This window comes from Rhipicephalus microplus, chromosome X, assembly GCF_043290135.1.
Source record: "Rhipicephalus microplus isolate Deutch F79 chromosome X, USDA_Rmic, whole genome shotgun sequence".
Classification (NCBI taxonomy): Eukaryota; Metazoa; Arthropoda; class Arachnida; order Ixodida; family Ixodidae; genus Rhipicephalus; species Rhipicephalus microplus.
In genome coordinates, this window is record NC_134710.1 from 405649538 (window position 1) to 405662591 (window position 13054).

The window sequence follows — 13054 nt, forward strand, 5'->3', positions numbered from 1 at the left end:
AGTATTCAATAAAAATCACATTGCTGACAAAAAGAAATACAGACAATCTTGTGTTACATCTAGCTATGTCCGTGCGTGAAATCCAGATCAGATAATGGGAAAGATAATGGTGAAAGATAATACGAGAATGTTTGTACGAGGGGAGGGGGAGGCTTGCTCAGTCATGGAGCAAAATGTAAGATGGTGGAGGAAGAGCCACTAGGAATAAAAAATGCACACTTGTGGCTTTAATGAAATGCTTTATTAAGTATGCATGTATTCGCTGTTTCCAAAATAGTGAATGATACAGTGAAAATGGCGGAAGGGGAGAGTGGAGGGGCGCTTGCTCTGTTATTGGCGCAAATTGAAAATTACTCGAAAAAAGAAAGTGGGAGCTGGTCTGGGATTAGGGGGAAAGCAAAGTTGTGGCTTCTGATTTGTTGGGCTGTTTTACTTAAAAGGGTATGTGTGCAAGATAGTTGGTACAGACACCATTTTTAAACAGCACTACACATACAAGTGTTCATGCAAGTGTTCTCCTGCCGATTTTCATGTAGTGCCATTCTCAAGTGACAAATGGGATATTTGACTCGCACTTGTGAAAAAGAGCTCAGAGTTCAGCGTTCTTTTTTTTCTTTTGCGCTGCAGCTGTCCTTGAAGGAGTCACCATAAAGGACAAGCAGGAGCATTATGGGCTGCCCACCACTGAACCCACTAATGTGTCGTCACACACCTGACTGTCCTAGTTGATTTGCAATTTTTTTTTGTAAGTGTGCACAGGTTATCTGGTATTTGTAGCACAGTGATGAACCATCTTCTTACTCTCGCTCAGCACTTATGCGACATCAATTGCACCTTATTTGTCTTTTTTTTTTAACATATATTCTGTTAGAAGAGTGATCCAAGGCTAATGCTGATCCTCCTTATTTAGCTTTTTAGAATGTGAAAGTGCCTAAAACATTTGCTTATTCAAGCAAGGAGAATGACAACACTGTGTACAGATAAATGTTCAATAATATGTCTGCATGTTTTACTTGCTTTGACTGCCAGAACCAATGGTATTGGGCAGAAACACCTGAGTGATCTTCTGGAGAGCTTAGTTTTACCAATGCACCATTGCCTAAACCACAAGCAGAGGCCACGACGGACAGCCTCCACACCACATTGCAGGACCGTTGGTGGCACAGCAATGCAGTTTTCTGGCACTCTGCCACACGCTGCAGATCCCGCACGCTTTTGCAGCCAGCAGTACATTAAGCTTGGCATTGATTGTGGACCGCGACTAGGCTACCCAAGTACTCGAAAAGGGCCTGGTTCAGGCAGAGGCTCAACAGAAATGGCAGATTTTCACCAAGCACTTCTTGAAGCCATAAAGTTATGAATAAATTTTTCTGACGTAGACTATTCCACTTGCTCTATTCTCAGATTTTAACTGCCTCTTCATTTTATGCATTTCCCGGCTACAGTGCCATTTATTTTTTGTGTGTGTGTGTGGTCCCATGGGAAATGTATTACAGAGGTTTAAAGTACATATGCAGGAAAGGTGATAGTACACAGCAAGCAGGGCTACAAACAACCAAATGACAAGGTGAGTAGAGGGGTTGCTTGCAATGTGCATATAGCGGGGCTGACATTGGCAAAGTAAGTACGTTAAGAATATTAAAGGTTTCTCACATAGTTGCAACTTTCACATCAAAGTTCAAAGACCTGATAGGAGAATTGACAGTAGTTAAATGGGTGGTGCCATCAAAGCTTCGAGGCTATAACAAGTTTCTGTATGCAGGAAACCTCCACACGAATGGCCGTACACAGCAAATTTTTATAATATATTTTAATTCACTTCCAAAGTGTACCTTGAATGTTTATTCTCCCGATCGAGACCCATCACTACAGCGTCCAACACTTGCGTAGCTCTATAGGAAGGGCAGCAAAGGTTGTAGTGGCATCACACAAAATCTGTAGTGATGCGAGTTACCTTCATGCCTCTGCCAGCTCCGCAACATACGTGCCAGCAAAACATCAGTTGCTAATCATTCATGGCTGCTGTAGCTAGCCGTGGCAGCTGTTGGCATGTTTGTTTTGCTGATGATTTAGCGGCATGTGTGAGCAGGACTAGACGATACACAACACTGCATCGCAGCTTTGTGCGGTGATGTGACCAAGCCACCTATACTGCTACATCACTGTCCAACTCAGTGCCCACAAACCAAAAGTTGTTTGCATAAGTAAGGTGATAATAAATTATTCAGCGAGAATGAATCTTGGTGCGCCTATCGTGCTTCTTGGAGCCATAAGAAACACCTGCAGCAAAGAAGGCGCAAGCCACAAATACAGTGGCATGTGTCACCTCTTGTGGGGTCTTAAGAGGAGACTCCCGCTCTCGAAACGAACAAATGCAGCAGACGCGGTCTTGCAAACCAACATCATGTACATCTATTCAAGTACTTTTACAAACGATGGCTGATGCACAAAAATAAAGAGCTTCTCTCTTTGGTGGCTGACGGGAACGGATGTCTCCTGCTCGGGTCCCCAGCCGATAATACCGCGGGTCATCTTCTGCAGCGCTCGTCTTTTTTCTGTACGCCGGCCCAGCCTCATGGCAGCACTGCTGGTGCCACCGCTCTACGTGAACACTGAGCCACATGCCACTCGATGGCTGTTAAATCTAAATGCGACCTACCTGCGAGATACGTGGGCTCCACGAGGTGCAAACAACTTTACTGGAGGTGATAGCACCCTCACACCTTTTAGGTGAAATTGTTTAAAGAGCAACACCAGAAACACAGACAACACAGCGCCATTTTTTTTTTCTCTTTTGCTCCTTCCTTGTCTGTGTTTTTGGTGTTACGCTGTAAACAAGTTCGGGGTGAACCCCAATCAACTGGCCCAACTTACTGCCTTTAAGTGAAAGAGTGGGTTTGGGGGGAGCAGTTGGGACGATGTTTTAAGGGCCAGTGAACAAGCTCAGACTTGGTTTTCTTTACATCTCCTAAACAAGCTCACAAATTTGTTCAGAAAGCCGTGGCAGTGAATTTTGCAGCACTGCACAAATGCTTCATTTCAAAAAACAATGCCCGCGTCTCTCTCTAGCGCCTGTCCTATACTTATTGTACACACAATGACATGATCTTGCCCATGGGCCACTTTACTCGTCATTGATTTCTTTGATTGGTTCTCTGCACTACGAAACAGCGCCTTGGCTTTGTGGTGATGCAGTTTTGACCACACATGTTCCGCACCACTAGGGTGAACCTAGCGCTGCTGTTGGGGGAGGGGGGCAATGTAATCATTGACATTGTGTTACATTGCCACAGTAAGCTTAGTCCTGATGACTGGCTATACCTAGCCCTCTTTGCTGCTCAGAAAGCCGAACGAGAAACTGAAACCAGCCAAAACAAGTTGTTCTAAACCTTGTAACTTACTTCTTACTGTACTTATTTGCAAAATTCTTGAAGCAACAAGTTCACATTGTAGAAGTGTTCAGTTATCACTTCATTGCACATTTTGGACTGCACGTTTGTTCACTGGCCCTTTAAAGGGACACTAAAGGCAAATATTATGTCGACATGAATTGCTCGAACATCATTTCAGAAACCTCTTCGTGCTTGTTTAATACCAAGGAAACATCTAGTTTGAAAGACAATCACATTTTGGGGCTTTCGCGATGCATAGCCTTACGAAAAGGGAACTTGCATAGTTTTCAACGGTAATGACAAGTTCTTACAGGGATGTCTTTGTTTACCATGAGCTGTCATCGTAGGGGCGTAGTAGCAGTAGTGGTGGTGGTGGTGGTGGTAGTAATGGTGATTAGAAGAAGAATGAAGATGCCTATTTTCTGTAGCCGAATAGGGAGCACAGTGCAGCGTCTTGGGAAGTGGGAAGAAAGTGGATAGAAGAGTTGGAGATGTTGTCATGGCTCAGACATTGCAGCAGGGTCAGCAAGTTGGCAGAAAGGGTAGGGGTGGTAAGGTCCAGGTCTCAGCTGTAGACCGCAATTCCTGTCTTGTCTCGAAACTCCCCAAGGCAGGGAGTGCTGGCAGATGGGAACGAGACAAGAAAAGAAAGTGTTCCAATATGAAGGCAAGTAGGCCCTCTCTCCTGTAGGCCGTCATTACCCTAGAATGTTCCTGTGCCAATCCAGGACAAGCACAGAAACGATGCTCGAGGGTCTCAGGGTATCCGCAATGGCTGCAAGCCAGAAAGGCGCTGCGACTCTGCAGACCGACCGCGTGTGGACCGTGGCATGTGCCACAGTCCACAGGTGGTCGGTCTGCAGTTGAAGCAGGGTGACCTGTTCCCTCCTGGTGAGGCCCGTCGCTGAAAGAGGACTTGGTCTTCACCAATTGGCTACCCCGAGATCCAGGTGAACTGTAATGAGAAGCTTCTAAAGGCGAGCCTGCGAGTAGTCCTCGGCCGCCACGGTCCGAGAGGGGAGGGGGTGCCAGGTTGTTGAAGTGCCTTGAAAAGTTGCCAGCTCGTTGCCAGCTATGCCCACATGAGAGGGCAGCCAGAGAAAGGAAAGGGGCACTCCAGCCCCGGTGAGTACAAAAGGTTTGCCATCAGCCCAGTATGTTGGTGATTGGCCAATATATGCAGGGCAGCCTTGCAGTCACACAGGACTTCAATCAGCTCAGCAGGGATGTAGTTATAGTAGGCCTTGTGTGATAAAGAGTGGGAGTGAGTAAAGACACGAAGATACGTGTAAAACGATTTGATGATGATGCTGACTGCTGCTGATGATGCACATTATCCCGATAGGCAATCTCATCCACATGCATGCTTACACCTTCACTGTTCAGTGCAACTGTTTTCATGGCATGGAACTGGCAAAATTTTTTTTTTACATTGTTAAGACTGTAAATGCTCTCCGAAATTGGAGTAATGTGTAATGTTGCACAGGTACAAGAATGAATACACATATCCGATGGTCTAGCATATTGATAGCAGTGGTGAGCTAGTCGTTGATTAGCTTGCATAAAGAATAAATGGAATGCCGTGCTGGTTGTCTGTTGGGTAGACCCCCAAATGTGCCAGATGAACAGGTAGGGCTGCATGCCTGCACTCTAGTTAATTGGACTGAAATGCGAAAGTTTTGTTTTATTTCATCTTGTAGCACAATGAAATGTTCTCTTTTTTTTATATGTGGCTTGATCACTCGTGGTTGATTGTGCTGAGGCCCACAGGTTGACAATAAAGTGTGGAGCTCACAGACTCGCTCTTAAAATATATATTACACTTAGAGCTCACTTGAGAGGGTTCACTCGGACTTGCCGAAATTTTTCTCAACTGGACTCACTCTGACTCAAACTTGCATATTACTCATGCGGACTTGCTTAGACTCTGTGCTTGATCCGAGTCTGAGTGAGTGGACTCATGAGTGAGTTTGCTATCCTATGCTGAGACCCTACTGTCTCGTTGAACTTGTGTTTCAGAATGTACCACTGGCGGTGCAAATAGTGTCCTAGATTTACCGTAATTTCACAATTGCAAAAGTGCTGATGTGTGTAATATTGATGTTTTAGATGTTTTGGGGCATTGTCCTTTTAGTCTGACAAAAAAATGTTATTTGGCTTTAGAGTCCCTTAAAGGTAGTACTGACGAACTTTTTAAGGCGAGATAAGTTACTAGATAAATTTGTATGGGCACACACCTTACATCTAGTAGGTGTGTGTGTTTAGACATGCTACAAAATTTCGATGGCCAATATAGCTTAGAAAATATTTTAAATGATTGAAGCATGTGCTATCCAACTGCATCTAAAATGGCACACCCCATGGCATCAATGTCAATTTGGTTTGAGCGTAAAAAATCAGCTTTGTTACGAGTTTGTGTTGGTTTCTGTGGTCCTTGCATGCACCCTCTCTCCCACAGTTGTCAACATGATGACCACATGCACACAATGCAGAATGGGGCAGGCTGTGTTTACTAAAAAACCACATGAGATCCCACCTGTCTTGGCTTTCTGAAGACTGTGACTGGCCACTGCAAAAAATGTCTCTACTAAACAATTAACTGTCATGCAGTTGAGCAAACAAAGGTTCTAGCCATCATAAGTGGGTCATCGGCTATTTTTTGTGATGGAAAAAACAAGACTTAAAAATTTTTGTTCAAGTATTTCTTTAAAAGGTGCCAGGACTCAACCTGTGTAACCAGCGGAAAAAAATTGGGGACTTGCAAAGAGGAAATGAACTTGGAATATCTGCTTGGTATTAAACAAGGAGTTGTTCAATCTTGAAATCACCCTGCAGTACTTTTCTAAGTAACCACTCAATGGCTTCATTAAAAAGTAAATAGCCTCTTTAATCAACTTTCACTAAAATTTTTTGAATCCGTCAAGTAGGAGCGAAGTTACCGAGCTTTATTTCACTCTGCAATTTCTTTTTCTCGTCCCAAAGAGTGCACAGCAAGCTAAGCAGTAAGGGATGGCATGGGAGGAAAAGTTATCTCACCCACAGGTCATGAACTAGAGCTCTTTTTCTTTTCTTCAAATGCTTGGCTTACCTTCAGCGTGATCGTGAGCACCAGCACGGGCAAATGGTGGCATCCAATGGCGGCCAAGGTTACTACACAGCTTGTAATGCTGGAATCAGCCAACAGCCATGATTTTGAGTATATGACACAGTAATTTGGGTATACGGGATCATTTATAGAGAGAAGAGGGAGCGATTCCTAGTTGAATTTGAGAATTAATCATTAGTTCCAGGCAGCATGCTGCGCTACAATTGTTGGCTCATGTGTTCCTCGGAGCCTGAACTACCGATCGGTGATGTTTTTTGACCAAGCTGAAGAAGTATTGCAGGACCCCTTTAAGATGGCCATTGATAGTGGTAATTGCAAAGATGCCTAATTACAACCCATTAGAGTACATTTGCCCTCAGTACACCAAAGTAATATAAATAAAATTTGGGGGTTTTATGTACTGGAACCACAAATATGAGATACGCCAAAGAGTGGACTTAGGATTAATTTTGACAACCTGAAGTTATTTTTAATGTGTACCTAAACCTGAGCAGATGTGCTTTATTGTAATTTGTCCCCATCAAATGCAACTGTCGTTACCCAGAATCAGACCCGCACCCTTGAGCATGCTTGTGGGTGATTGCACATCTGGTGGCAGAGCCCAAGGGTGGCCTTATGTACCCTCTTGTTGTGGCAATCTATTGCAAGTGCAAAGGCATAGTAAGCCGAGACTGCTAGTGACTTTGCATGTGCCTTTTTATGCCTACACCGTAACACGTCAAATGTTGGAAGTCACATGTTTTCTCAATGTTCTAGACACATTAAGCAATGAGAAGTTCGTTGCATTTTCATGCCACTGTATGCTCTGCTCACCACCTCAGCAATGTGATGTCAAGCGTTGATGCTAGGCTTGTGTGAATGGTGATTTTAGTCGAATGATTTCAAATTGAATAGTATATATCACATAAAGTATTATACAGAAAAATAAGCACATTTGTCATGACCCAAATTACCTGCATAATATGTTTTTTTAATTGAAACAAGGCTTGTGCAAATGCTATTCTTCTTGGTTTAACTCTTTCGTTAGCACACCTATCCAAATCAATCACCAGTGATCGACGATTTTGGATCATCTATTTTGGCATGTTAAATTTGTTTCTTGTGCACCCAGCACTTTCTAGTAGTTAGTCCAGCCACGCAACTTTCAGAATCAAGTTGAATTTGCCCATTTTGGTAACATAGTGATTTTTGACAGACCTTTGCGCGAACCAATGTGCGTCTATTGTTGTAAAAGTGCACTAGACTGGCGAAATGGAGCGAAGTGTGTGCCCCTCATGATTATGGTACAGTAACATAGAAGTTCTGTAATGAAAAGAAACTTCACAAGCCAAATATCAAATTAAAGTGTCAGCTTCACAATTTGACTATGTTGAGCAGTAATGATAGCCAGAAATTTATGCCATATATTCAATAGAGAGCTGTTCTTAGGAGTCAGGAAAAATTTGTTCTGTAAAAAATGTTTGTGAAGGTTTGCCACATGTTTAAAGTGTTGAGGTAGCCTTTTTATGACAGTTTCCAGCAGCTTTGGTTTTGCTTGCATGGTTATATCAGACACAGGGTCGCATCTAGTGTCACTAGTCGCTCCTATGATGTCGTCATCACGCGCGCATAGGTACGCATCAGCACTGAAAAACACATGCGCTGCTCGAAACTGTCTTGCGACCCCACCTGAATTGAGTGACGACACGCTTAGCATTCGAGGATGACAGCACCTCAGCTTCAAGTTTTATGGCTACAATGTTATGCGTTAGCCTGATACATCCACAGTCGTTCATGGGTTTGTTTTGTTTACATCCTCAAGTTGTTTCCTCTGCCGCAAGTGCATATAGCTTCTGACCTTTGTGCATCATCTTATAGGTACTCTGGTTACGTGTGTGGTCTAAACTTCGCTGGGGCGCAGTGTGCTGGCTGCTGAGCTTCTAACAACAAGGCCCCCTGAGCACATCTTGGCCCTGACTACGGAGCAGTGCGGAAGGTTTAAAAACTGTATGCAATAATGTTCTTTTTTTAATACGATATGCGCGAAAATAAAAAAAAAATATGCTTGGATGCATATATTGGAACGCCAATCTACGCAGTGTAAGGTGGCTCATGGAAAAAGGTGACGCTATATGAAATAGCTAAGTTCATTGGACATCTCATCTATAGAGGGATTATTAACTTCACGGGTATCCATCTACCTCTATTGGAACGCCAGGAGACTGTTATCACAACACAACAAAAATTTACTGAAAAAAAAGTGTACAAGTACACTTGTGTCTCACAAAAAAAAAAAAAACATGCAATGCTTCACAGCATGGCACGAGCAACAAAGCAGCACCTCGGTTCTGATTTTCTTTGTGTGAATAGAAATATTTTTGTACAACATTCATTATTTTTTATACTATTCCTGGGTCATTTATTTACAAAATGTATATTCTGAATTTTTTTGTTTTGTATAATTTTGCATATATAGTGTTTTTTACTGCACTGTTTACCAGCTTGTGACCAAAAATTCTACACTTATAACTTATTTATTCCTTCTTCCTTCTAAAATATTTTTGTTGCTCTACAGCATACATTTTTTGGAAAGAGCATTTCGTTGTGAAAAGTTTGGAACGCTGCAATGCGTGCTGGAGTACTCTTCTAACTGGCGAAATCGGTTTCCCAAGATTTATGGAAAACAACCATTTTCGCACGGTAACGAAAGAGTTTACTCTTTGAAGGTTCGCCTATGTTTTTGAACCGTTGATATAAAAACTGGCTGGTTGTAAAGTCATAGATACTACAAAGAAATAGTTTGAAACACATTTAATCAAGAGCAAACCAGTAGTTTAATGAAAAGAAACTTGTGAGAGTGTTTTCAATTGGGAAAACAGTGTCTCATGAAGGCACCACCTTGCAAATAAATCAACAGGTATTTGGAATGAAACGGCTGAGGTGAGTCTCACTGCGAAGTTTCGCCTCTCTAGTTGTGAAGGGCACAGCTGTGTGGACCTCATTTCTGAAGAACACCCCCTGCAGTTGCACCTCTTGTGAACTTTTACACCACTGTGGTCTGTTCCTGTAAAGGTTACTTGACCTCATGCACCAACCATTTTTTTTTGTTCATTTTGCTGCCCTTGTTTTTACTGTCATAATTAATTTACTGCCATAATGTTGTCCCTGCATGTGTGTGAACTTTTCAAGCGGTATACGATATAAAAAAATATTTACAATTGCACTGGGGAATGAGTGGGGCAATTTGGCAGGGGATCGTTCCGATGCATTTATCGATAAAGTTATTGCACAAATTTGCAAAAAAAAAAACACATGATGTCTGTAAGATAAAGTCAGCTCTCTGAAAAACCAGCAAAAAAGGAAGTTTTCAAGCACTTCGATTGGCAAGTTCTATCAATCTGAAAAAGGGAAAAATTCAGAGGATATGATCAAAATATTGACCGAAATTCAACGCCATTGTAACACTACAACCACCCTTCGAAAGCATGGTAAAAGAATTTTTATAGAGATTACTAAAACTTAGGTAAGATATGTGTGACAGCGTCGCACTTATTTGCAATGAGTGATGTGGGAGAAAGTTTTTCCTGCAGATGGAAAAGTGGGATGTATGTGTCGCACTGTCGCTCAAAGGGTTAATGAAAGTGGAAATAACTTTTAATAGTAGCAGTATTTGACTTTTGGTAAAATGCAAGTGAGAACCTGTAAAATATTGTTATGTCTACGAGAGGGGTTTATTCTGAGCCGACGTAACGGTCTACTCGACGGTATACAGCAGTGAACGCGCAGCAGCGAGCTCTTGCCACCAACCGAACATACTCTTCTTCTGCCACCACCATGTTCCCCGCTACACAGGTGCACATACCTAAATTACACATGTGGTAACATTTCCCTCCGGGCAGACGAAGCCCACTGGGCGAGTCAAATAGTCTCTCGAGGAATAAAGCGCTTCAAACGTGCAACATGGACAAGTTCAGTTTTTGCAGACCGTCGGCCATTTGAATGGAGACGCGCTATGCGGTAAACTAAATCATTGATACGGTCTACAACAAGATAAGGTCCCGCATAATGCGCTAGCAGTTTCTCTCTCAAACAGCGTTTTCTAGTTGGTGTCCACAGCAACACTAGGTCGTCGCGATTGTACGTCACGTGTCGGCGTCGGTGGTCAAAATGTGCCTTCGAGCGGTCTTGTGAAGCAAGAGTGCGCAAATAAGCAAGGCGTCTAGCTTCTTCTGCCCGACAGATGATCTCGGATATGCAGGGATCATGGCGGTCCAAACACGGGAAGATGGTATTCAGGGTATGACGAGGTGGTCGAGCATATAGAAGAAAGAAAGGACTGTAGCCGGTAGTTTCATGCTGAGCGGTGTTGAATGCATATATGATAAAGGGTAGAATACTGTCCCAGTCCTTGTGATCTGATGCAACATACATAGACAGCATGTTCGAGAGAGTTCTGTTCGTTCGTTCAGTTAGACCGTTCGTTTGGGGATGATATGGCGTAGAGTGCCGAAACCTTGAAGCACAGACACGGAGCATCTCTTCCAGCACGTCTGCTGTGAATTGTTGGCCACGGTCACTGATTACAATTTTGGGAGGTCCATGTCGAAGAATTCCAAAACGTAGCATGAAGGAAGACACATCGGCTGCAGTTGCCGATGGTATGGCAGCTGTCTCGCAGTACCATGTTAATTAAATGGTCGGTGCAAACGACTATCCAGCGATTTCCATCAGAAGACCGAGGAAAGGGTCCAAGGAGGTCAATCCCGACTTGCTCCAATGGAGTTCTAGGGGGCGGCACCGGATGTAATCGCCCTAAAGGAGCACTTTTTGGGCGCTTATGACGTTGGCACTCGTTACAGCTAGACACGTATTGTTCCGTCGTCTGGCGCATTTTGGGCCAGTAGAATCTTTCTTGAAGATGGCAAAGAGTTTTCGCTGTGCCTAGATGACCGGATGTTGGGTCATCATGCATAGCCTGCAAGACAAAAATGCGAAGACTCTTCGGAACCACCAGAAGATATCGTGAGCCAGTGTTGGTGTAGTTCTTTTTGTAAACTAGCCCGTCTCGGATGCAGAAGCGTGTAGGTGATGATTGTGGTTTGGTAGCAAGAAGCTGTTGTATGGTGCTGTCCCTTTGTTGCTCATTCTTAAAGGTCTTGTTATCGGGAAATGGTTGGTCGAGTGATGCAATGTAGGTATCGAAGATGTCCGCGTCACATTCCGTCATTAGAAGCGGTAGTCGCGAAAGATAATCTGCGTCAGCGTGACGTCGGCCGCTTTTATAGGAAACCGTGAAGTCATATTCTTGTAGACGGACTGCCCAGCGCGCCAGCCGACCAGATGGGTCATGCAGATCGACCAACCAGCAGAGAGAATGATGGTCTGTCACGACGGTAAAGGGGCATCCGTACAGGTAGGACCGGAAACGCTGCACTGCGAAGACTACTGCAAGGCATTCTTGCTCTGTGACAGTGTAAGTGCTGCCCGGGTTCAACGCTTGGATAATCAAGAAAACGTTGTAGCGTATGCAAGTCGCTCGCTCAGCAAGTCCGAGCGACTTGCATACGCTACAACGTTTTCTTGATTATCCAAGCGTTGAACCCGGGCAGCACTTACACCAATATGCGGGCAATCTCAGAGGGAGCCAGAGGATTGAAGTGTCGAAGAATCGGATGAGACGTCAAAAGAAACTTCAACTTCGAAAAAGCAGACTCGCATTACGGGGTCCAGTCAAACTGTGCACCTTTCTGAAGCAGACGCGTGAGCGGGTATGCGATATTGGCAAAGCCAGGAATGAATCGGCAAAACTATGAACAAAGCCCCAAAAAGCTGCGCAGTTCTTTCACCGAGTTTGGTTGCTTAAATGCCTCCACTGCGGCCGTCTTGGCGAGATCTGGTCGTATGCCTTCTTTGTTTACTAAGTGTCCAAGGACGAGTGTTTGGCGCTCTTCAAAATGACATTTCTTTGAGTTGAGCACCAAGCGTGCTTGGCTTAGGCAGTCCAGTACAAGGCCAAGGCGTGTGTTGTGCTCACAAAAGGTGCGCCCAAAAATTACAACGTCGTCCAAGTAAGACATACACACTTCCCACTTCAATCCACGCAGAATGTTGTCCATAAATCGCTCAAAAGTTGCGGGCACGTTGCAGAGTCTGAACGGAATCACATTGAATTCAAATAGTTTATCTGTTGTAACATATGCCGTTTTCTCCTTGTCTTCCTCGTGCATTAGAATCTGCCAGTAGCCTGATCTCAGATCCACAGATGAAAAATAAGAGGCCGATGATAGGCAGTCAATAACATCATCAATTCGCGGGAGTGGGTATACGTCTTTTTTAGTGATGGCGTTGAGACGGCAGTAGTCAACACAAAATTGCCATGTCCCATCCTTCTTCTTCACTAGAATTACTGGAGCGGCCCACGGACTACATGATTCTTGACACATTTTGCTTGAGCATCTCGCAAACCTGTTCATTAATCACTGTGCATTCCGAAGGCGATACTCAATATGGTTTCTGACGGAGAGGTCTGTGAGATGTCGTGTCGATTCGGTGCTTTATACGAGAAGCAGAGAATGAC

At 43.8% G+C, this 13054-nt stretch overlaps 1 protein-coding gene across 5 annotated transcripts in view; it reads left to right on the plus strand.

The window, feature by feature from the left end:
* Positions 1–8567, plus strand: part of LOC119160956 (DNA repair protein SWI5 homolog) — a 36845-nt gene extending 28278 nt beyond the window's left edge. For 3 of the 5 annotated variants that reach the window (XM_075880208.1, XM_075880211.1, XM_075880214.1), the window contains exon 5: positions 628–1383. In XM_075880208.1, coding sequence (XP_075736323.1) covers positions 628–716 — 89 coding nt within the window. In that variant the 3' untranslated portion in view covers positions 717–1383. Of the gene's footprint in view, positions 1–627; positions 1384–8355 lie in introns of those variants that run through there. The other 2 variants (XM_075880210.1, XM_075880213.1) reach the window with 2 other exon arrangements.
* The last annotated feature ends 4487 nt before the right edge of the window (positions 8568–13054 follow it).